The sequence below is a fragment of the Rhinopithecus bieti genome, unplaced genomic scaffold (assembly GCF_001698545.2).
Source record: "Rhinopithecus bieti isolate Rb0 unplaced genomic scaffold, ASM169854v2 scaffold_17010, whole genome shotgun sequence".
Classification (NCBI taxonomy): domain Eukaryota; kingdom Metazoa; phylum Chordata; class Mammalia; order Primates; family Cercopithecidae; genus Rhinopithecus; species Rhinopithecus bieti.
Window position 1 is genome coordinate 1,514,819 of NW_016808932.1, and position 25,917 is coordinate 1,540,735.

The window sequence follows — 25,917 nt, forward strand, 5'->3', positions numbered from 1 at the left end:
GGAAGGGAAAAGGAAGGAAGGAAGGAAGGAAGGAAGAAAGGAAGGAAGGAAGGAAGGGAGGGAGGGAGGGAGGGAGGGAGAAAGGGAGGGAGGGAGAGAGGAAGGGTAACTGGAGAAGCTCCAGGGGCTCAAATGATGTGTCAGCCCTTCCTTCCCGTGTCTTTGCCTGAACCAATCACCATGGTCAGAATGCTGTGGCCTTACCAAGCCTTGGTCAAACACTCTCTTCTGAGACTGGAAGGGACTCAGCCTGCTGCGGGACATTGGAATGGTAGTTTCCCAGTGGAAAATCAGGCTGCTGCTACTTTCTTCAGAAGTAACTGATAGGAGGGACAGGCCTACTAGGAGATTTTAATGAGGTGGTCTTCAAAGTATTGTCTCTTAGTTAATTATGATGTATTAACCCAGCGGAGCACTGTCTGTACATTAGAATTTGATCTAGCAATGTTTAGGGCTCTGTGGCACTGGTGTGAATTAATTAGTATAAATTTGTTTATACCCAGAAGAATATGTAAAGTAAATAAATAAATAAACAAACTCCTTTGTAGGAGACTCAGTAGCGAAAAGGCCCTGTCATTGTGTTGGGCTATAAGGTGACATCTAGGTAGGTGTTTTGAAGAAAGAGGAATGGGCTCTGAGCTTGCGCATGTATCCAGAGCCAAAGAGCTCTGCCTCTGGATGGGCTGGGAGGGTCAGGCTCTGCCTCGCCTTTCATGGTGACTGAGCCTGTTTTTAGATCTGTCCATGCATTTAATGGATTGTATCAGGCTATGGAGATCTAGGTCCCTTCCTGTCTTTCTAGGCAGGGATTTCCAGTTAGGCACTATTGACATTTGGAGCTAGGCACTATTGACATTTGGAGCTGGACAATGTTTTGTTGGAGGAAGCTGTTCTGTTCGTTTGTAGCATCCCTGGTCTCTACCCAGTAGATACCAGTAAGACTCCTCCCCATCAAGTTGTGACAACCAAAAATGTCAGCACACATTGCCAAATGTCCCCTAGGGGTCAACAGGGCTTACGGTTGAGAGCTGTTTCTCTAGGTTAACTTTGTTTATTTGTTAGGAGTTGGGCTGGTTTAACTCTTGTTGGGGGGGAATCCCTTCCTTATCACCAAGTTCTTGGGGGTATGGGGACTCTTTGTATCCTCCCTCTACTGATAACACCTCTCACTGATAAACCATAGCCCTATTGCCAGAGGTATCCTGCCTCAGAGGTCTCACTTTCAGGGATGCAATCAGCACCTGTCACAACCCTGTCGCCTCAGCAGGCTTCCTGGCCTCACTTGGGGATGCTTCAGAAAGATTGGCTTTGGAATATGGACACCCAGTCTTGAACTTGTACATTATTTATCATGAGACTGTCCCCACCATGTCTGCAAACTACAGACAGTGTGACATCTCTTCAGATGGCACTTTAAGTCTCAGGAAACTGAGAGAGAGAGACAGTCTATTGCCTGAAGTTCAGAGCCCCATGATGCCTGGTGTCTTGGGTTTCCGAAAGCCTGGCTGGGGTCCTTGGCAGCAAGCTTATCTGGTCTGTCCCCAGCAGTCCATCCAGGCAGTAAATTCCACAGAATGGTTCTGTAGGGGGAACTTCTCAGCAGCCCTTTGTTTTGTGGACAATTAACTTCCACTGAACATTAACTAGAGAGTGGCTACATAATGAGAAACATCATATTTCCATCAGGGGAGAATTTCAGCTCAGACAACTCCGAATGGCTCTGATTTAAGATCCATAAACTCAGTTCAAGGCGATAAATATGTAAGTAATTGATGATGTAGTGTGTGAGGAACTTAAGACCCATCCATCACACCCGGGCAGGCAAGGGCTGTGGACACGCTCTGAGAATAGGATGATAGAAGGGGAATAAATGGTAAGAAGGACCTAGACAGTTCTGTCCCCTGCATAACTCACCACAGCTTCTCTCTACGGTCATGGCTTCCTTCCCAAAAGAGCCTCTTCCCATATTTTGTCTTCTCCAGCCAGGAAGAGAGACAGCTAAGAAAAGCTAAAAGCAAGCAGCTGAATTGCTCTAGGGGCCATCTGCCTCTTAATGCATACCTACTATTGCCAGGTACCTGCTTCATTTCCCAGTGTCTGATCCTCAGGTAAACCCTGAAGGATGGATTTCATGGCCCCCATTTTACAGAGGAGGATATGCACAGAGGGAAAGAGTCAGATGACAGGACACACAAGCACAGAGCTAGAATTCTGACTCAGGCCTGCATCTGTAAATTAATTCCATTTTGCCCATTCCAACTCAGGCAAAAGAGGGGGTTTGCATCCCCTCATTTGCCAGGATTTGGGAACATGCAATCCACAAACAAGTCTTCACCAGTTGCTGGGTCTAAATGTCAAGCCCAACTTGCAGATTCCAGGCTGTGGTCTGAGTGTCTCCCATCTTCCCCTGCCCCACACCTGTCAAGCTACTACTGTTTCTGTTGGTTTATTTCAATGTGAGGCCATTTACAATGGAAATTGATGGAGCACAGGGCTGGCTGTTATTCTCCCTTCACAGGGACATTTGCGGTGATGGCAATGTGGGGTCTCTGTCAACTCTTGTTTTGTCCTCATTTAAGCCTGAGTCAGGCAGGGGAAGCCAACTTCTTTCAATTAGCATTTTCCTTTGGGTCAAGGAGACAGTCCTGTATATATGTGGGTTGACATGGCTCTGCACCGCTAGCCAGGCCCCATGCTTCTCCAGGTCTCCAAGCTGCCTCTGCACATGCTCAGGGCTGCTATCCTCTTTCTAGACCATGTTCCCTTCCTCTTCCCAGACCATAGCGGTAAAATTATATCAAGGGGAAATTTGAAGGGAAGGTTTGGGGGTGGGGCCAGGAGAGGGAAGAAAGATACGTTTTCAAACATGTCTCATCTTTAGATTCAAATGAAGATTGATAATTAATGACACTCCCCTCTCTGATCCATGGGACGGTGTCTTGTGCCTCACCCCCTGATTGGCCACCAGTGTCCCCACGCCCCTTGCATGCCTACCCGACCTACTGTTACCATCTTGGATTCTTCATCCATCATCAACACAAGGAAGATCATTACTCCTGTGGTACCCAGGTCTCCCATTGTTTGGTTACAAAGTTAAAAATCCCTGATGCACTTTAATAAATTCAGCAGTGAGCACATTATGAAACTGTAATTAAATGCCTCAGCCATCTTCTCTTTCCTTACTGGCAATGAAACTTAATTGAGGCCATCTGAGAAAGGCTGAAATAAATCACAGGTGATGACTCTAGGATCCACATTTCTCATTGGGAGAGGAAGGGATGTTATCACTGTCCCTACATTTGATTTAGGGCAAATTAAGGGGATCCCAGCTTGACGGTTATGTGCCAGGACTCAGACATGAGGTGGTGGTGGTCTTTTCAAAAAGGGGAAAGTGGACCCGGCACAGTGGCTCATGCCTGTGATCCCAGCACTTTGGGAGGATCACCTGAGGTCAGGAGTTAAAGACCAGCTGGCCAATGTGGTGAAACCCTGTCTCTACTAAAAATACAAAAATTAGCCAGGCATGGTGGTGGGCACCTGTAATCCCAGCTACTTGGGAGGCTGAGGCAGGAGAATCACTTGAACCTGGGAGGCGGAGGTTGCAGTGAGTGGAGATTGCTCCATTGCATTCCAGCCTGGGTGAAAGAGTGAGACTCTGTCTAAAAAAAAAAAAAAAAAAAAAAAAAAAAAAAAAAAAAGTTGGGGGGAAAGTGATTCTGAGGGTGAATATGTGAATATTAGAATGAATACATTCATATATCCTCACTAGATCCTGAAGGTGTTTCTAGTTTAGTATAACCATTTATTTATTTATTTATTTTGAGACAGAATCTTACTCTATTGCCCAGGCTGGAGTCCAGTGGCACAATCACAGCTCACTGCAACCTCCACCTCCTGAGTTCCAGCAATTCTCATGCCTCAACCTCCCAAGTAGCTGGGATTACAGGCGTGAGCCACCATGCCCAGCTAACTTTTGTATTCTTTTTTTAGTAGAGATGGAGTTTTGCCATGTTGGCGAGGCTGGTCTTGAACCCCTGACCTCAAGAGATCCACCCACTTCTGCCTCCCAAAGTGCTGGGATTATAGACGTGAGCCACTATACCATTTTTTTTTTTTTTAACCAGGGGTGGGACCAGGTGGAATGGGTGATGGAAGAGAGTGGTGATGACAACTTTCCTGTGATGTCGTCCCTCACATCCTCTCCAGTGTCCTACCTCTAGCCCCCACATACCAGCCCTTCATCTGCTTTGCTGCCATTGGTGCAGTGCCTTCACCACTCACCGGTCCTACCAATATCAGCTGCTACCTGGAGACACTCCTAGCAGGGCATCTCCTATCTCTATCTCATCCATGACCACCACCACTGCCTCCAGTTGTAACTTAGAGAGAAGACTCCCCCAGGTCTCAGCTGTGTCATGGTGCTTTATCAGATGCACGGGGCATTTCTTCCTCTTCTGCCTGGGATCAGCATATTCCTTCCCCTGGAGGAAGACTCCTCCAGGTCTTCTCTCTGCTTTGATAGAGTGACAACTAGAAAATCAAATTCTTTAATCCAGACAGAAGCAGTGAGAGGAGAGAGTTAATTTTTCTTTTCCTCTGCCACTATGAGTTGACCCAGATTTCAGAAGTTGCATATAGAGACATTGCCCCCTCATGGATTATTCTACCAAGAGACAGTGAGGGGTTGAAAGAACACAGCATTGGGCTATCATCTTGACTGGGCTGCTTGCAAGTCCTCCTTGTCTGGCTCTTCTCTTCTGCAAAATGGGGATCAAAACAATGCACCTCACAGGGTGCTAGGATTAAGTGGGCAGTGGGGTGACACCAAGTGGTTTTATGTATTTTGGCTTGGAGACTACAGACTGTTTATCTAAGGATTCCTACCATGTAAGTGGCAGAAGGGGATCCTGAACCCTGGTCTTCTGGCTCCATGGAAAAAAATCTGTCTGCTGATTAGCCAAGAAAATGAGTTTCAAAGCTGTAAATCAGGACTTGGCACTCATTTTCTTTAAAGGGCCAGGTAATAAATATTTTTCTGTTTGGTGGACCATACTGTCTCTGTTACAACTACTACTGCTGTTGTAGACAATATGTCAATGAGTGGGTGTGGCTGTGTGCCAATCGAACTTTATGAAATTAGGCAGTGAGTTGAATTTGGCCTGAGGGTCAAGTTTGCCAACTCTGGCCCTAAGTCATAGTCCGTACAGAGATTTGTCATTTTCTAACTGATGTGTTAAATTCAAGAGGCAGAGTGATGATGACAATGACAAAAACAATAATAACAATACTACATCAGACACTCAGTGGATCACTGTTCCAATTATGTCACCCCACTTTATCCTCCTACCAATTTTATGAGGGAGATACAATGACCTCTTTTTTTGTAGGAGAAACCGAGTCTCAGAAAAGTAAGAGTACCAAGATTCCATAGCTCGTAAGTGGCAGAGCTGGTGTTTGTCACAGGTGTGCTCATGTCAAAGTCCCATGCTCTCTCTCCCACACTCCACTGGGCAAGTTGATTGCCCTTGAGGCCCTTCCTGTTCAGAAATATGCTACTCTGTCTCCAGAGGAGGTCCACACTCAAGGTCTTGTCTCTAACTTAAACTCCACACATGCATGGATTGCTTTGATCCTAATATTTGCATTCCTGCAATGGACAGGAACTGAGGCCATAGTCTCAATAGCTTAGCCATTGCCCATTGTTTTGTCTCAATGTCATGGGAGTCCCAGGAAACTTCTGTGAAATCCCTGTATATGATCCCTTCCATCGGGGATCCTTGCTCACCCCTAGCATCTCTTACCACTGTCAGTCCTCTCTGCCTTATTTCTTCCCTGATGACATGAAACCAAAGCCCACCCTGGTCTGTGCACTCACCAGTGCCAAGGGGTTCCATGGAAGCCTCCATAGCCATCAAGGGTCCCAGATGATGATGTTTGGATCTTGGGAGATGAGTGTCATTGTTTCAGGGAGAAAATTGTGTCCAACTCCATGAAGAAACGCAATTTGGCCCTGAAGCATCATGGAGCTGTAACCTTTAGAAACTGCACATGATTAAAATACTTTCAGATCTGATATATTTGAGCTGCATATTAAAGCAAATAGAGTTATCCTCTGCTATGTGAATGATATCATGAGCAGCTTTAATCTAGGATTGGTTGGCACCTTGGATAAATCAGTGGGATTTTAGCTGGTGATTTGCCTGTGACTCCGAAGAAAAGTTTAATGGTCTAAGTTTTATTAGTTTCAGTTACCTTTAGGCTCAATGAATTTGCTAGTTGATTTGAATGCAGCACCTCTGCTGAGTTCTCACTCAGTCTGTCATGTCCCTGGGCTGGAAGTTTAAGGGCAGTTTGGAACTTCCAGTTCTTTGTGTTACTTCTGAGGATGAGCTCTTGGGTTCAGATCTGAGCTTTAGCACCTAAAAGGGAATTATGGAGACTAAGTGAAATAATACATCTAAATCACATAATCTAGGTCCCGCTGTGTAGTAGGTGCTTAATAAAAGTTAGCTATTATGTTTAATAATATTATGTGCTCAGAGGTCTTTATCTCCATGGAAACATTTAGGGTAGAGTAGCTCCTTATTTATCCAACAGGGTTTAGATATTCAAAGACTGCAATAAACTATTTCTTGTAGTCCTTTTCAACTCTAGACTGGCATGGCTTTTAAGATAATTTTTACATTTATCTCAGAAGGGGACATAGTATGGAGCTGGATAGAAGGCTTTAATTTTATAGGAAACTGGGTTCAACTCTGGAGTTCACGATATTTGGTGAACTTTAGCTATATGACTTTGAACAGTTTAGTTATCCTTACTTTCCTTATCTGTAAACTGGGGATACAAACTCATAAGACTGTGTGGATTAAATGAAGACATAGCTGCAAGATACATGTAATAAATATGTCTGAGCATTGCTCTCATGCTCAGAATACAGAATACTCTTTGTGCATTATGCTACTTAGTCTTCAAACAACACAGTGAGGTACAGTGGGCACTATTATTTACTCACAGTTTTTGCCTGATGACATTGAAGCTCATGGGGTTGTCACTTGCCCAGAGACACACAGCAGATCACATCCCACATCTACCTCAATTTGCCATCTGTGAAATTGTTATAATGTGTACTTTCTTCCCTACCACACAGAGTATTTTGAGGATAAATCAGTTCAGATTTGCTCTGAGTCTGATAAAGTTATATCTAAGATCTCCCAGGGCCACGTAAGTTTCTCATTAACCAGAAAAACACCAGTTTCAGCCAGGACTTGACTACCAGTCCATTCATTTGTTCGTCATTCATTTGTCCATTAAACATACATTTAATATTCTTTGAGCAGATCCTGAGCTAGACACTTGGGGATACGGTGACAGATGAGACCCAGGCCCAAACCCCAAAATCTCCCAGCCTAGTATCATTTGTCCCCATAGCAGATAAATTGCAAAGAATAATTTTTTAAAATTGGCTTTGCTTTCTTTCTGTGGCTACCTCTTTATCCTCTCACCTGCTTGGGTTTGGGAATGCAAATCCCATGAAAATTTCTTCAGAAACTCTCCTCTAAGGTCAGTCTATGCCACAGCATAGTAAAAGTACTCTGTTAGCTTCTGAAAAATAATACAAACTCTGGGGCCAATGAGTACCCCCCTTTGCTTTTCCCGGGGACATTGAGGAGTGATGGGATGTGGATTTTTTATGAGGGGCTGTGGGTGGGATCATGACAGCTCCGGTGGGAAAGGCCTGGGTTGGGAGAATGACCTTGGGAAGGAATGATCTTGTCAGGGTTAGGGCTGTAGCGCTGGACCTGGGTAGGGGTTGGGGTGATGGAGCATTGATGCGGGGATAGGGAGGTGGGGAGGCCCTCCCTGTTTTTTCCAGTTAACCGACCCCTCGACCGCCAGAGGGAGCTCTTAAATCCACACTGCCCAGCACAGCGTCCGCCTTCCATTCTAACGCACATCCGGGCTCCCATTGCCGTAAAACAACCCCAAGCGTCGGTACTGTTTCATTTTCCTCAGGGACTCTTATTTCTTGGCTCATTTACTTTCTGTACTTTCCCCCTGTAGACTCTAAGCTCAAAAAACATGGTTATCCTGTTCACCATATCCCCTTGAAACCATGCCTGGAATAAGGTAGGTGCTGTGTCAGTTTCCCATGGCTGCTGTGACAAACGGCCACCAACTCAGTGGCTGAAAACAACACAGATTTATTATCTTACAGTTCTGGGGGTCAGAAGTCCGAAATGGATGCCAATGGGATTAAGATCAGGGTGTCGGCAGAGCTGGTTCCTTCTGGAAGCTCTAGAGGAGAATCCATTCTCACCTTTTCTAACTATGTGCCTTGGCTGGTGTCCCACCTCCTCCTTCAAAACCAGCAATTGCATCACTCTGACCTCGGCTTTCATTGTCACCTCCCCTTCTCTGACCTCTGACTCTCACCCTCCTCCCTCCGTCTTATACGGGCCTATGGTGACATTGGGTCCACCCGTGTAATCCAGGGTAACCTCTCCATCTCAAGATGATTAACTTGATCACATCTTCAGCATCTCTTTTTGCTGGATAAGATAACATACTCCCAGGTTCCAGGGATTAGGACGTGGTCATCTTTTGAGTAGGACAGGAACATTATGCTATTATGCTATTACATCACCTCCCAGGCCTCCTGCGTCCTTCCCAGACAGAGGAGGCCTTGGCAGTATAGGATGGGTTGAGCAGGGTGTTGGAGGGAAGTCTGGACTAAAAGCATCCAGATTGTTTCTGTCTGCAGTTTAAATCCCAACTCAGTCACTTATCAGCTCTAGACAATTGCATATTGCTTCTAAGCCTCAATATTCCCATCTGTGAAAGGGAGATGAAATTCACTTCCTTTAATTGTGCCATGGCTCAATTAAAAATCCCCATTCTGGCATTTACTTGCATTTACTTTGGGCAGTCAGGATAACTTTTTAATTTCCTTGTTGAAATGGCACTAATGATCATGGCTGATATGCTACGTGTGTGTATACTCTGTAGTGTTTGTATTAATGAGATAATGTATGTCAAGGGTCTGTTTGACAGTAGTGCTTGGCACATGGTAACACAACAGACAGCAAATCTACTATTATTTTTCTTCTTTCTTTCCTTTTTTATTATTATTTTTATACTTTAAGTTCTAGGGTACATGTGCACAACGTGCAGGTTTGTTACTTATGTATACATGTGTCATGTTGGTGTGCTGCACCCATTAACTCGTCATTTACATTAGGTGTATCTCCTAATGCTATCCCTCCCCTCTTCTTTTCTTTCTTTCTTCTTCTTCTTTTTTTTTCTTTCGGAGTTTCGTTCTTGTTGCCCAGGCTGGAGTGCAATGGCACAACCTTGGCTCACTGCAACCTCAGCCTCCCAGGTTCAAGTGATTCTCCTGCCTCAGCCTCCTGAGTAGCTGGGATTACAGGTGCCTGCCATAAACAAAAATAATTTGTTTTGTATTTTTAGTAGATACAGGGTTTTACCGTGTTGGCCAGGCTGGTCTCGAACTCCTGATCTCAGGTGATCCTCCCACCTTGGCCTCCCAAAGTATTGTGATTACAGGTGTGAGTCACCACACCCAGCCATATTTTTCTTATATCTTATTTTCTTCTTTCTTCTCCTCCTCTTCATTGTCACCCATTTTTCCCTGTATCTCTGTGTATATCCTCACGTATTTTTCCCGTGCCTAGCTCATCCATCAGGGAGCTTTCAAATCCACCAGGTCAGAGCCTGATTTTTCATCAAGCAGCTCTGTGTGGTATGGATGCTTTGTTAATGTTGGTTCCTTCTGTTGGGCCTTCTGTTTGTCCCTCTGACTGCTGAGATGATTCCAAAGACCAGGGCTCCTAGCTTTTCCCTCTTCTGTGCAAAACCCCTTCTGGGCAGATGCATTTCTCAGAAGACATCAATAGCTAGACCTGTGCAAGGGGAGAAGAAACCTCCCTCCTTCCGCCTCTTTCTCTTTCTGTGCACTAGAAATGAAAATATCTACAGAGAAATGTCTATTATTCTACTCCTGAGACCGTAGGCACCAGGGATGCACGAAATTCTGCCTCTGTGTCTGCATGACTTGTTATCAGAAAATTAGAGTAGAAAAGAAGCTTTTGTTCAGCTATGGAGACATCTTAATAGGTGCTTTGATTGTTAAACAGTTTCTGTATTGGTTTAATTGCTGTAAATGTTGTTTGTCTTCTCTGTTATGATAAGGCCTGGATTTTCATATATTTTTTCCCCTTCCCTTTCAACAGTTTTTCCATTGCTTTAAGGCTTGCATTGGCAAGTTTAATAAAATCCAAATGAAGAAAGCAAAGAAAGGATCTCAAAGTTCAAATCTTCACGCCCACAAAGGAAGCCGTGTAGAGGTTATTATTGCTTGAGACTAATGATGCTGCAGCCGCTTAATGTAATTGACAGAATTCACCCCTTCAACCAGATATTGGGAAATGAGACCAAACTACTAAACTTAATTACATCTATTTTTTGAAAAGGAGCTATAATTGAGAATAACTGAATATTAGGCTATGAACCTAATAGTGAGATGTGCTTATAATAAAAGAGGATTTGTTCTCTGCTGAGTTGAGCCTCAGAAGCACCATCTGGGGGATTTTTGGTGGAGGGGTGGTGGTAGTAAGGGAAGGAGTTGGCTAGAGAAACAGAGAAACATCTAGATCAGGAATTCTCTACCTTGGTGCTATTGACATTTTGGGCTGTTTAATTCTTTATAATGGGAGTCTGCCCTGTGCATTATAAGATGTTAAACAGTATCCCTGCTGTCTCTCCACCAAATGCTGGTAACACACACACACACACACACACACACACACAGAGTGTAACAACCAAAAATGTCCCCAGACATTGCCAGATATCCCCTAGGGGGAAAAAGCACTCCTCTGGTTGAGAACGGGGGTGCAGGGGCTCCTGGAAGACTTTCAAACAATTGCAGAGTTCCTCATTAAGAATCTGCAGGTGCCTGACTTTGTGGCCTTTAGCAAGTCACTGCACTTCTCTTAGATCCTTTTGTCTTCCTTTGCACAATGGGAATAATGATAGCCTGACCGCACAGAGGAATAGCTTCCAGGTATAAAATGCATAGCATAATGCCTAGCACCTATTGAGTAATCAATAAACTCGGTGTTTTTATTATAATAATCTTGGATTCAGCAAACATGTATTAAGTACTTTGCTTCAGGCACTATGCTTTGAGGTGATGATGGAAAGATGAGATGTGGTTCCTGCTCTTGCAGAGGTGGAAAATATAGGCGGACCTGTTGGTACAATCTTATTTTTCACCCGTGGCAGACATTGCTAATCCGTTTCAGTGCCCTTTCCTGTTGAGCCTCAGAATCCATTTTAACACACTTCTTTGGGCAGCCACTACTAGTGGCCCCTGAAATGAAACCCATTTAGCACTCCTAGTTTTGTAGATTTCCTGGTGAGGACGCTGACCCTTCCTCTCTGGCGCAGTCCTCCCATTCCCACCCACCCCTGGCACTGAAGAAAGCACCTGAGGGAGTTAATGGTGGAATCCCTCCTCCCATGTCTGACTTCAGTCCCCAAAAGAGATAGGAATAGAAAAATGCTCTCTTAAAAATTTTTTTCCTCTTATCTTTTCTATTTCCCTCAGAAATGGAAACAAGTAGTAAAATGGGCTTGAGGTTGATGACATTTAGTTTTTACTTAAACCAAAGGAATCCCACAGGCTGTAATTCTGATTGATACATCATGCTCTCTCCCTCCTAGGTTTTCTCTGCCCTTTGGAGCTTGGGAAATCATTAGCTCTCTCATAAAGGATCCCAGCTTTACAAGGGCAGAATTGGGATTTCTGGAAATAGCTTTCAGATGGCTGCCGACGGTGTCAGACAGAATAGAGGAGCAAGTAGGTTGGGGGTTAAATGCTCTGTGATAGGTTCTGACATGCCCGGCTCCCCAAAGAGAGTGCCACTCCATAACAATTGCTGTGAAAAATGAGGAGCTTGCAGTGAGCTGAGATCCGGCCACTGCACTCCAGCCTGGGCGGCAGAGCAAGACTCTGTCTCAAAAAAAAAAAAAAAGAAAAGAAAAGAAAATGAGGCATGCATTTGCAGCTCCAAACACAGGGAGCCGGCTCCATCCATCTGGCCTGAGAAATGAGAACTGGCGTGTAGGGTCAGGCACTTGCTGCTTCTCTCCCTGTCTGGTGGAGATTCCACAGGCAACACTGGTTGCCATTGTTTTACAGCTCTCTGGGGCCTGCAGGCTCTGCCAGAAGGATGGTGTGGGCAATGGGGAGTAGGGCGGAGGTGGGACCTGGTGCACAGGGTCTGTGGGAGAACCAGAACTCAGTCTGTAATGGAGTGATAGTACAGTTCATTGAGATTTCACCTAAGGGGTGAAAGAAAAGACCAGATGGGGACAGGCATCTCATCTGAAGTTTGATTTTGTTTTGTTTCTTCCTCATTCCCATTCATCATACATCCACCCCACCCACCACCTGTCATCCACTCACCCTATCCTCATTCCATTCACCCCGTCGTCCATCCATCCTCCATCCACCCACCCACCCACCCACCATCTATCCTCTATTCATCCATCCACCACTTACACCCTCCTTATCCATCCTTCATCCACTCACCCACCCACCTTATCCATCCCATCCACTCACCCACCTGCCTATCCATCCATCCATCCACTCACCCACCCACCTATCCATCCATCCATCCACTCACACACCTGCCTATCCATCCATCCTATCCATCCCACCTATCTATTCACTCATCCATCCACCTACTTACTCTTGCATAACTTTAGGTGGTGCATGGTTGGACATTATTAAAATAATTATCTATAATGTATAGAAATTGATATGGCTTTCCGCATAGGGTTTGCTTTTGAAATAAGTGTATTTAGCCAAAAATATTGGAGTCAGCCTAAAATGTTAAATAAATAACTTGGCAGTTGTACAGGGGCATGGCAGAAATGAGAAAAGCGTCACGTGCCTGGCTGCCACTGGGAATCCACTGCACTCTAACTTTCATGCAAGGGCATGTGTTCATTTCAGTTTCCTCGAACCTGAAATCACAGCTGCTGTGCAGCCTCTAAGGTATATGACCTAGAGCAAGCGACTTCCCCTCTCCAACCCTTAGTTTTTTCTTCTGTAAGGTGAAGATGCTAGCAACCCCTATTCTTGGGGTCATTTGGAGAATGTAGCAAGCTAAGGCATGTGAATCACTTAGCACATGCTTGGCCCACACCAAGCACTCCGTAAATGGAAGTGATACTCCCTTTTATTCATTCTACAGCTGGCTTCATTTAAGGCATCCCCTGGCAGCCCAGCCCAGGGGACCTTGCGTGAGTTGAGGTAACAAGCTAAACCAGTGTTCCACTTGGCTTTGGTTTAGCAAGTGATGGCAACTGGTGTCCTTCCTGAGGGTGACGAGCCCCTCCTTTTCCTTCCAGGGCTTGCCAGAGCCCACCCCAGTCTCTGACCCTTTGTGTAACAGGTTGTTCTCTTTTCTCTGTAGACACACTGTCTGTGCCACGTTGGTCCCCGCAGATCCCTCGCAGAGACCTCGGCAACTCCATCAAGCACAGGTAGGCTGGATTCCTGTGTGCACTGGTGCCTACTTCACAGCCCTGTGAGGGGTGGGGGCTCTGGCCCCTGCCCTGGGGTGAGAGAAGGCTGGGCTATTGAGCTCCAGCACCTACATCACCATGTCCCTTTCTCCTCTGCTAGGCTAAACTTTAAAGTGGCAACCAGGGGACTGAGACATCTGCTTCCTACTAATCTGACCCTTATAAAATTAGCATATAGCAGTTAAAAGCCAGGGCTTTGGAATCAGACTGACCCGTGTTCCAATCCTAGCTAGTATAGCTTTGCAACCTTGAGGAAGTTACTTAACCTTTCTGAGGCTCAATTTTTTCCTTAGATAATTCTGCCTACCTATAGGGTGACTGTGCAGATTAAATGAGATAATATATGTAAAGTACTTAGCACGGGGCCTGGCACATAACAAACACTTAATAAACAGTATCATTCTTAAATTAATGCTTTATGTCCTAATTTTTGGTCTCCTCACCCAGAATACACAAGATTGCAGGTGTCCATTCTCTGGTGTTGTGGAGGTCAGTCCAGAGCTCTAGCCCTGCTGGGTGCATGGAACAGGTGGTCCTCTCCAGGGCTATACCTGCCCTTTTGGGGAGGGGTGTTTGCATATACCAGGCATCCCTTATAAGAAGTCCTTTAACTCCCTGGATTTAGCTTTCCCCATTTCGTCTTGGTAGTTCCAGTCTCCTCACAAACTTAGCAGGGTAAGCGGGGCAAGTGTGCTCATGGCCATTGGACAGATAGTCAAACTGAGGCCCTGGGAGATTAAGCAATAGGTCGAAAAGCTAATTAGCCTCAGTACTTTGTGTTCTTTTGACACCCTGCTGAGTTTTCCTAGCACCAGGGCCTCTGTGAACTCGCTGGGGGACCTGTTCACTCATTCATGGATTCTTTCCACTTGCATTTACAGAGTTTCTGTGCCACGGTTACAGCCCTGACCAAGACATAAGGCCTGTTCCCTTGGGGAGCTTGTGCTCTAGGGCAGGGTCAGATAGTTAACAGACCACGACAGTATGGAGAGATCAGGGTGACAAGGTGGGGTGATAGCAGGGCCAGATGCATCACCATAGCTGGGGCTATGGCGGAGATGAGCATTCTCATGATGGGGACTCACGGAATGGCATCTCGTCAACAGTTTTTGAAAGAAGTGTGTTGACAGGATAGTTGTTAAGGCTTAAATGAGAAAACTTTGGAGGAAGCAGTGAGAAGTGTGTGATAGGCACGTGAATGGTCAGGCCTTGAGCTGCAGAGAGAAGGGCATCAAAGACGAGGGCCTTTTTTGTATTTTCCTCCTCACTGCTCTCTGGCTCTGCTCCACCCCTGGATTAGCCACGCCCCTTGATCGACCACGTTCCCTGGACTGGCCCTGCCCCTGGCTCATCCCCATTCTTGGATTGGCTACGCCCCTGGCTCAGCCACGCCCTTGGCTCGGCCACACCCCTGGGTCAGCCACTCCTCTGGCTCAGCTCGGCTCCTGGATTGGCCATACCCCTGGTTCAGCCCCACCCCTTAGATCGCCCAGCCCCCAGGCTCTCTGGTAGTCCCTAAGATTCAAAAGCTGATGCCCAGAGGAGGGAGACAACCTGTTAATTGTAGGAATGTCTTCCCAGAGGAGCTGAGACTTGGGATGACCTACTACTCTTCAGACTCTCCCTGTGTTTCTCCCTGGGCTTAATGCCAGGAGGTAGAGAGAACTGGACTCACCCCAGCCTTGGTGAAGAAATGAAATTAAAATCCCATCTGCTGCCGTCAAAGTCACTTCAGCCAGAGCTGGGGAAGAGGCAGAGCTGATCCCAAGAACAAGAGAGGGCTGGAAAGGAGAAAAAACTGTCACCCATTGCTTCTGACGCCTGCCCGCCATTCCTGTGTGGCTGGCTGATGAGTGAAATACACGCTCCTTCACTGCCATTCCCCGAAGCTGCCAAATTCTGCAAAACAGAGTCTGCTAAACTCACTGGCTCTGCCGAAGGCAAAGAAAGGGCTTTACCAACTCACAAATCCAAAACCAGAGAGGGAGAGTTTTCTTGGCAGTAAGCGTCTTTGCTCAGAATATTGCTATTTGTTTCGATTTGGAGGCTTTGGGCTGTGGCTTATTTTGTTTGGAGAGTGACTGACCCAAATCAGGCAAAACGGTCCAACAGAGGGATGCAACCTTTCCCTCGAAATTCTCCGACTCCAAGTTATAAAATCACTTCCGATTTCTCTTTTGACACTCTGAGGCAGTGGAGATTAGATACAACTCCTGCTGACGGTGACACAAATTGAAAATTAAAATTAACTGTGACCTGGCAACCTTCAGTACTTTTCTTGGGCCCAGTCCTGCCGCTGCCTCCTATCTCTTGGGGAAGAAAGCACCCTGGCAATATTGAGGGGAGATGTGCCCAGGGAGTTAATCGAATGCACCTCTGCTCCAGTTGGTTTATAGCTGTACATGGGAGACCTCCAAACTGCCCATGTTTGCAGCAAGTGGATGGGGTTGGAGAGCAAGGTGAGCTGATGGTCTGAAATGGCTTTCACTTTCAAAGACTCTTCTCTGCCACTGAAGTTTGGGTTCTCAGGTCTTTTGGGAGGGGAGGGCTCCCTTTGATACTCCCCAGGTGGTGCGACTAGCAACTGGTGGGAGATGGTTCAGGGGGTCCCCCAGGAGGCTCCACCTTGCTTTGTAGCTTTCTGCAGGCAGTTCCAGCCCTATCCATTGCTCTGTCCCAGTACTGACCTTGGCATATAGTAGGCCACCAGGCAATATTTGTTGAACAAATGAATGACCCTTATGAATGTTCAAGGTAATAGTACAGTCACAACCCAATTTACTGAGTGCTTACTATGTACCAGGCACTGTACGGAGCCCTTGACATGCCTGACGGACCTCATTTAATCTCCCCAGTAACCTACGAGGTCAATACTATTATTATCTGGACTTTACAGATGGGGAAACAGAGGTTCCAGTGGTTTAAGCAACTTGAATAAGTCACACAGCTCGGAAGAAACAGGACTGGAATCCAGGGTTGGTGTGCTTGCTCTTCAAGTGCTTCATCCCTCTAGAGATAGGTCAGTTGCGGTTTCCTTAACCTTGAACATTTTCTGTCTCTTTTCCACAGGTTTTCCACCAAGTACTGGATGTCTCAGACATGCACAGTCTGTGGGAAAGGGATGCTTTTTGGTCTCAAATGTAAAAACTGCAAGTAAGTGACTGTGCCCTGTGGTGACTTTTTCCAGCACCCAGTGTCAGCTAGAACTAGATGCAGGTCACTGAAACAGCCTGTGGGAGTTTGATTTCTTCACTCTTGGGAGAGTTGTTTACTTTGTTTTTCAGAAATAGATTTGAAATGCACCTCTACATTTCAGTAGGGGGTCAAGGGAGGGCAATTCTGAATAAGAACCAGAGCTGATGGAAGATGCTGGAAATGCCTAATGCTGTGTGCTGAGGCACAGTGGTACTTCTCGTTTTCATAGCATCTAAGGCCAGGGGTCGGCACACTTTCTCAAGTTGGCCAGATAGCAAATATTTTAGGCTTTGCAGACCATAAGCAGCTGTAAACAATACAGAAACAGAAACAGTCTTGACAACTTCATTTATTCCAATAAAACTTTATTTGCAAAAACAGACTGCAGGCTGGCTGTGGCCCTCAGCTGTAATTTGCTGATCCTGAGTTAGAATTTGCCAAATCCTTTTCTCTTTCTCTGTCTCTCTCTTTTTTTTTTTTTTTTTTTTTTTTTTTTTGAGGTGGAGTCTTGCTCTGTCACCCAGGGTGGAGTGCAGTGGTGTGATCTTGGCTCACTGCAACCTCCGCCTCCCAGGTTCAACCAATTCTCCTGCCTCAGTCTCCTGAGTAGCTGGGACTACAGGCCTGTGCCACCATGTTGGCTTTCTTTTTTGTAATGTTAGTAGAGACAGGGTTTTACCATGTTGGCCAGGCTGCTCTTAAACTCCTGACCTCAAGTGATCCTCCCCCATCGGGCTCCCAAAGTGTTGGGATTGCAGGCGGGAGCCACTGCGCCTAGCTCCCAAGTCTGTCTCTGCTTTTTCTTTCTCCTCATGGTACCTTTTTGAACTAGCATTGTAATTCTCCCCATTTTACAGATGTGAAGGCTGAGTCTAGCAATGAAAAGTCACTGTGAAGAAGTGACAGTCAGGACCTGAACCCAGATCCCTAACTCCTTTTCTGCTCACTTTCTGTAGTATCACATCGGTCTGGAATTTTGATAAGAAAGCCAGACCACCCAAGCTCTGCCTCCCCCAGCTTCCTTTCTCTTCCTCACACCCATTCAAGGTCATGGCTGACAAAAGGTAGGGAGGAAGAAGAAAACTGAGACACTGGATATGGGCTCTGGTTTCAAATCCTGGTGCTGCCACTTGTCAGCTGCCTGACCTTGGGCAAGTCACTTCACTTTTCTGTCCCTAGTATTTTCATCTGTGTGAAAGGAATAATAATTGATATGATTTGGCTGTGTCACCACCAAAATTTCATCTTGAATGGTAGCTCCCACAATTCCCACATGTTACGGGAGGGACTCGGTGGGAGATAATTGAATCATGGGGGCGGTTTCCCCCATACTGTCCTTGTGGTCGTGAATAAGTCTCACGGGATCTGATGGTTTTATAAGGGGAAACCCCTTTTGCTTGTTTTTTTTCTCATTCTCTCTTGCCACTGCCATGTAAGAAGTGCCTTTTGCCTTCCACCATGATTGTGAGGCCTCCCTGGCCACGTGGAACTGTGAGTCCATTCAACCTCTTTTTCTTTATAAATTACCCAGTCATGGGGATGTCTTTATCAGCAGCATAAAAACAGACTAATATAATTATCATGCCTGCCTTGGGTGGCAATGAGCTTTTGATAAATCTGCACACTTGAGGACATAACACAGTGCCTGGCTCAGTCCAGTCCTTCGTAAGAAATTGCGATGCTTTGCTGTCAGGCCTCAATCTCTCCCTCTCTCTCCTTTTGTAAACACGTATTACATACCCCTTCAGGTCCAACACTATAAAATAGTCATAACAGTCAACTTTATGTAATAATTACAAATGAACATGCATCTGTTTGCTTTATAGAAGTCATTTAGTTTAAAAGATTCTGAGAATTCCTCTTTCTGCTCTAGGCTTGCTCTTCCTTGTCTAGTCCAGGCAGAGGCCTCTCATTTAGGCCCTTTCAGGCCTCCCCACATCCCTGCCCCAAGATAGAAGTGAGATAGTGGCAAGGGCAAGCTCTCACTCTCCCCACTCTGCTCCACCCCTGTCCATACCCTCCACCTGGCAGTCTCACCTGAGTAATGAAGGTAAGGTTGAGCATCCTTTCCTCCTGGAGTTGTGGGAAGCCGTAAGCCCCGTGGCATAAAGGGAAGCACAGGCCAGATGCAGAGTCTTATGCCTGTAACTCCAGCACTTTGGGAGGCTGAGGCAGGAGGATCAGTTGAGCCCAAGAGTCTGAGACCAACTTTGGCGACATAGTGAGACCCCCATCCACACACACGCAAAAATAAAAAAAAATTAGTCAGGCATGATGGTACATGCCTGTTGTCCTAGCCACTCTGGAGGCTGAGGCAGGAAGATTACTTGAGGACAGGAGTTCAAGACCAGCCTGGGCAACAGAACTAGACCCTGTCTCTACAAAATAAATTAAGGTAAAAAATTAGCCAGGAGTGATGGCACATATTTGTGATCCTAACTACTTGGGAGGCTGGGGCAGGAGGATCACTTGAGCCTAGGAGCTTGAGGTTGCAATGAGCTGTGATTGCACCACTGCACTCTAGACTAGGGAACAGAGAAAGAGAAAGACCCTGTCTCAAAAAAAAAAAAAAAAAAAAAAAAAAAAAAAAAAAATTTAAGGGGAAGCAGGGGCAATAATGACCAAGCATTAGTACTTCAAGGCCACCTTCCTTGCCTTGGTCCTCTGTGAACCTAGGCTCTCAGGTGGTCTTTCTGACAACACAAGGCATAAGGCTAGGCCTTTAGGTCTGGCCCCCAGGCTGGCTGATTTTCTCCGTACACCAGCAGCTCTGAAGACCCGTCTCATCTGTATCTAGTCCTACCACATTCCGAGGAGGTAGTGGCGACTCTTACATCCTCATACCTGCCGTGTGGAAGCTTTGAAGGTAATTAGGTGACAGGGATGCAGCTGGGGTAGCAAGGCTGACCACTTCCCAAGGCGTTTTCATTTTCAGCACTAGATGCAGAACTCAGAAGTAGCCTTTGCTAGTGCTCTCTGGTCTAAAAGTCATGAGCAAAGCCTTAGACCCTGCCAAGGGTTGGGAGAGGAGGTTGTGGGAAGGATAGGGATGGGATCAGGGGGCAGGCTGCAAGAACACAGACTTGGAAAGCAGTCAGAACTGAGTTTGGGTCCCAGCTCCATTACTAAACTCTTGCATGAGCTTAAGCAGAGGTGTGCCATCATGGGGCTCAGCATCTCTCTACAACGCAAGTGTGACAGTAGCGCCCGCCACAGGGCTGTTGGAAGGAGTCAATGAAATGTCCATGCTCCAGATTGCAATGTTTTATCACATTCTTCCCTATTCCATCTTGTGCAGAAATGACTCCTGGCATATAAGAGGCAAAATTCAAAACCAAAAATTCAAAACACGAAGATCTGACATGCTTCAGGAGTTTTGACATAGTGCTTGCAGAAACTACAACAGAATTGAGAGCAATCTCCAGTACATAATTATGAGCAGGCATTGCTAATATCACCAGTTGAAGTTGAGACATGTTCTACAATAAATTCCTGCAGTTTTCACATTAGTTATAGTGAGGATAGAGGGTTACTTGTATGTGTTTTCAAAGATTGGCAGAATTTTGGATGCACTTATGAGCTGATAGAAGGGTTGGATGAGGGATAGAAATGGGAAATGTACAGACCCCACTGTCAAGGAGTTTAGAGGAGACACACCTATGGAAATTGAGTGTCAATAAAATGAAAGTGTACACATAAAGAGTGGTGACAGGTGACATTTCAGAGAGGTGACACCAAGGATGAGGAGGCAGAAAATGAGCGGAACCATTTGTTCACTTATTCAACTAATACTTTTTGGGCACCTGCTATAGACTGTGCACAATTCTAGGCACTGGGGAAACCACAGTGAGTAAAAGAGACAAAATCCCTTCCCTAGTTTCTATGCTGGGGCATGGGCAGGAGTTGGGCAGACAGTAAACAAAGTAAATTAGTAAATTAGGTCATATGATAAGGTGATGCAAAATGCTAAGAAGATGGACAAAGCAGAGAAGGGTCAGGATGAGGGCTGCAACTTCAATTAAAGTGTTCAAGGATGGTCTCATACCTGAGTGAGAACTTTGCAAAAATAGTAGTATGTGATCTGGGTCATTTCCTGTCCTCTGAAAGCCCCTCCAGAAGCCTGGATTTGAACCTTCCCTGAAGGGAATGAATTTTTTTTTTTTTTTTTTTTTTTTTCCCCAGAGCAAATCCAGTTCTGTTACTGCCAGAAACTCCCTGGGTGACAGGGATTGGATTGGCCTCATGCTATTCTGCACATGGTCCCTGGACCAGCACCATGAGCGTCACCTGGCACCTGGCTGGAAATGTACATTCTCGGGGCCCACTCCAGACCTGCCGAATTAGAATTTGCATTTAAGATGGTCCTTGATATGGTTTGGCTGTGTTGCCACCCAAATCTCATCTTGAATTGTAGCTCCCATAGTTCCCACGTGTTGTGGGAGGGACCCAGTGGGAGATAATTGAATCATGGGGGCCGTTTCCCGCATACTGTTTTTATGGTAGTGAGTTAAGTCTCAAGAGATCTGTTGCTTTTATAAGGGGAAACCCCTTTCGCTTGACTTTCATTCTCTCTTGTCACCACCTTTGGGCTTCCACCATGATTGTGAGGCCTCCCCAGCCACATGGAACTGTGACTCCATTAAACCTCTTTTTCTTTATAAATTACCCAGTCTCAGGTAAGTCTTTATCAGCAGCACGAAAGCAGGCTAATCAGTCCTGGTGATTCTTTTGCACATTAACGTTTGAGAAACGCTTCTCTAGGTGATCTCCAAATTTCTTTCCTGAGCTACTTTTCATTTTCTAGATGATGGTTCTCAAACTTGAGTGTGCACAAGAATCCCCTGGAGGGCTTATTTAAAAAACAGCTTTCTGGGCTCCACTTCTAGACTCTCAAGTTCAATGCCTCTGGGGCAGACTCCCACAATGTCTATTTCTATCAAGTTCCCAGGCCACGCTGAGGCTGCTGGCCCTCGGACCCCAGTTTGCAAACCACCGCTCTACATTAGAAGTACTAGTTTAAAAAACAAATTCAAACTGTATTGTCGAGCTGGACATTTTATAATGCAAGATGTTCGTGTAAGTCTTTGCTGATGGTGTTTCAGGCTCTTCTGTTCTTACACGCCTTAGCTGCACTCTATAGATAGGAATCTTTTTCATCATCATCTGCCCAGCAAATTCATCCAGTAAATATTGGAGTGATGAGCCTAAAAGATAACTTGTGATTAGGAGCCAGGCATGGTGGCTCATGCCTGTAATCCCAGAACTTTGGGAGGCTGAGGCAGGCAGATCATTTGAGGTCAGGAGTTCGAGACCAGCCTGGCCAACATGGTGAAACCCCGTCTCCACTAAAACTACAAAAAATTAGCCAAGTTTGGTGGTGGGTGCCTGTAATCCCAGCTACTCGGGAGGCTGAGGCAGGAGAATCACTTGAACGTAGGAGGTGGAGGTTGCAGTGAGCCGAGATTGCACTACTGCACTCCAGCCTGGGTGACACAGTGAGACCCTATCTCAAAAAAAAAGATAACGTGTGATTAGGAACACAAGCTGTAGGTCAGACATGCCTGTATTTGAACCTGACTCTGCTGCCAGCTGGTTGTGTGGCCCCTTGGAGCCTCAGGGTTTTTTTTTGTAGAATGGGGATAATAATATCCACCTTACTAGACTGCTTAACAACAACAACGACAACAAAACAAGGTAATTGTTCAATGACATGTTCATCCTAGTACCCAGTCCATTAGAAGTGTTTAATTAATGTAAACTAATGCTGTATTACTAACTTTATGAATTAACTTTGGGGTACCCCTCCACCCAGGAAGCCAGAAACATCTCCTTCATGTCTAACCCCCTTCCCTCCTGCTCCGATTTCATGCCCACTTCCTCCGGAATTATCATTAGCTGTCTTGTTGGCATTCTGAATAGAGAGATTAATGAACTAATAGGAAATTAAGACTCAGAAAGCAATTTGCAGTTATCTAAATTGAGGCGTTTTCATCTAATAGGTTCGTGAGAGCGGAATGGAGTTTAGCTCTGAGAGTAGAATGTCAGCACAATTCACATATTGTCTGATAACTGGATTCAGCTGGCAGAAGTTTGCTTTTGCAGTAAGATGCTGATGGGTTTCCCAGCCTTCAATCATGTGTTATCTGCATTCTTCCCCCTTCTCGGGGTCCTTCCACAAGTTTCTGCAGAGCTGAGATCTGGTTCCTTGGAAACCTCTCTACCGCTATCTGCATTTCTTGCGGGAAAATGCACAGCATGATTTGGGTGACACCTGCTCTAGAAGACGAGAGTTTGAACGGAGATGCTTTCTTTCTTTCTTTCTTTTTTTTTCATGGGCTGGAGTGTGGAAGAGAGGGGAACATCTTCCAGAACCACCGGTGGATAAGTAGCATTTTAGCTGTCTCCTATGCTTGTTTTCGCTACCCATTTTCTCTTCTCAGATTATGTTTTGGTTCTGGATAGTTCAGCCATCTCTGAGCGTGTGGGGATTCTTTGCTGCCACTCGGAGTATGAGGGTGAAGAAGACACACTTGTCCTGGAGATGCTCACAGTCACTGTCAGTTCTCAAGGTGTGCCCTGGCCCCACCTATCTTGGGATCAAGGTGCAAGCTTAACATTGCAGCTTCCAGAGCTCCTCTGCAGATTTCCGGGACCAGGCTGTGAGCATAAGGCCTAGAAACGTGCATTTTACTAAGCCTCCCAGATAATTCGTATTTGGTTTTAAGTGTGGAAGTGCTGTGGTGCCACGTCAAAGTCAGGCGGATGCAGTAATGCACATCAAGGTGCTCTGCTGGAAGACCTTGAAGCTACGTCTTGAAGGAAGAGGAGTTAGCCAGGTGAAGCAGTCAGGGCGCTCTGGGCCGAGGAAACAGCCTGAGCAAAAGCTTGGACCGGGACGTTAAAGGCCTTGAGCATATTTTGCAATTGTTTGTACCAGGCAGGGACTGGGGGAGAGCGGAGATAGATTCTGCTTTGCAGCCACAGGACTGAGCCTGGCTTGGGTGGGGCCAGTTATTGCCATGATTCAGGCTGCTGCTACCTGATGCTCCAGGCAGGGGACAGGATGGGGGTGGGAAGCATTGCTCAGTGCCCATCCAGACCCACTCCTGGAAAAGCAATCTTGGACTCAGGCTCTCGTTATCCCAAGAGTGGGTTGTTTGCCAAGTACAGGGCCGTGGGGAGCAGCATGCTGGTGTCAAGATCACCCTTCCTGTGGGTGGCAGAGTGAAGAACGCACACTAGGAGTTGCGATATTCTCTGAGTCATCTGCTCTCAGGGCCTTAGATTCGAAGGGTCTGATCAACTAAGGGATTTCAGAGTACTTCATAGATGCTGGAGGCTTATTCTTCCCTAGGACCAAGGAGCACTCAGTCCTCTGCTTTGAAGACAGGATGTTATTATAAACTCAGCGGCCAATGGTCATAGTCTTACCTCACCCACTTCCGTCTTGTGTTCAGATCATATTTCCAGTGATCTCTTTGACCAGCTGCTGCTACAGAGGCTGCAGCTAATGGCTAGTACCTTGCAGCTGCGTCATCCAGGTACCTGGGACTAAACCCCTCCCCCTTCCCCAGGTAGTTCAGAGCCAGTGACTACCTTTTTCAGGGCTGCAAAATCCCAGCCTCCTTACCTTGAGACAAATAGATTTTTTTTTTTTTTTGAGACGGAGTCTCGCTCTGTCGCCCAGGCTGGAGTGCAGTGGCTGGTCCAGCTCACTGCAAGCTCCGCCTCCCGGGTTTATGCCATTCTCCTGCCTCAGCCTCCTGAGTAGCTGGGACTACAGGCGCCCGCCACCTTGCCCGGCTAGTTTTTTGTTTTTTTGTTTTTTTTTTTTTGTATTTTTTAGTAGAGACGGGGTTTCACCAGGTTAACCAAGATGGTCTCGATCTCCTGACCTCGTGATCTGCCCGTCTCGGCCTCCCAAAGTGCTGGGATTACAGGCTTGAGCCACAGCACCCGGCTGACAAATAGATGTTATGGTACAGTTTTTCCTGCAGAGATCCCCATGGGATCAGGCTGAGACTGCATTCACCTGAAACCGCATCAATGCCTGGCTTCTCGCTACTCCCGACCTTGCTTCCTCCACAATGAAATAGGTTTCTTTTTTTCTTTTTTGAGACAGAGTCTCACTCTGTGGCCCAGGATGGAGTGCAAAGGCATGATCTCAGCCCACTGCAGCCTGGAACACCCGGGTTCAAGCAATTTTCCCTCTCTGCCTCCTGAGTAGCTGGGATTACAGGTGCCCACCACCAGGTCCAGTCAATGTTTGCATTTTTAGTAGAGACAGGGTTTCACTAAGTTGGTCAGGCTGGCCTCAAACTCCTGGCCTCAAGTCATCTGCCTGCCTCGGCTTCCCAAAGTGCTGGGATTACAGGCATGAACCAGCATGCCCAGCTGGAATAGGTTTCTTCTGAGCATACTCCCTCAATAAATCATTTGCAAGAATATTCATTTCAGGATCTGCTTCTACAAAACTCAACTTATGACAGTGAAACAACAGCAAGGATACAGACTGCAGGCAGAGAGAGCTGAGTTCAGGTTCTGGCCCTGCCACTCCCTCACTGTGTGACTCTGGGAAGGTTTCTAAACCTCTCTGATGTACAGTGAGGCTAACACATTCATTCCATGTGATGAAATATGTTCATGCCCCAATAATAATGACTTGAGAAATCTTTCAAATTAGAATCTTTAAATATGTTGTTCAGCATTTATTTCATTGCAAAACTCAACTTTATATGAATGCGAAGTATAAAAAGAAACAGACCCACTAAATCGCTTCCATGGGTTGAAGCAGCGTCGAAGTTCTGGAAAATTTTAGCACATTTTCGCCTTTTCTGTAGTTCTGGTTCTCTGCTCTTCTTTCAGAATTTTCTGAATCAGCCAACTTCTTGGAAGACTTGTTAAAGGGTTTATTTCAGTTTTTCTCAACCTTGGCACTATTGGCATTTGGGGCCAGATAATTCTATGTTGTGGGGGCTGTCCTGTCGTTGGAGGATGTTTAACACCATCTACAGTTTCTACCTGCTAGATGCCAGTAGCACCCCCCCCTCACTCCCAGTTGTGACCATGAAAAACATCTGCAGACATTGCCAAATGTCTCCTGGGGGT

The 25,917-nt window shown here is 46.0% G+C and overlaps 1 protein-coding gene across 3 annotated transcripts in view; it reads left to right on the top strand.

Annotated features, from left to right (window-relative positions):
- Positions 1–25,917, top strand: part of KSR2 (kinase suppressor of ras 2) — a 516,345-nt gene that overhangs the window by 375,202 nt on the left and 115,226 nt on the right. For all 3 annotated transcript variants that reach the window (XM_017887889.1, XM_017887888.1, XM_017887887.1), the window contains 2 exons: positions 13,503–13,572; positions 16,684–16,767. In XM_017887889.1, coding sequence (XP_017743378.1) covers positions 13,503–13,572; positions 16,684–16,767 — 154 coding nt within the window. The remainder of the gene's footprint in view (positions 1–13,502; positions 13,573–16,683; positions 16,768–25,917) is intronic.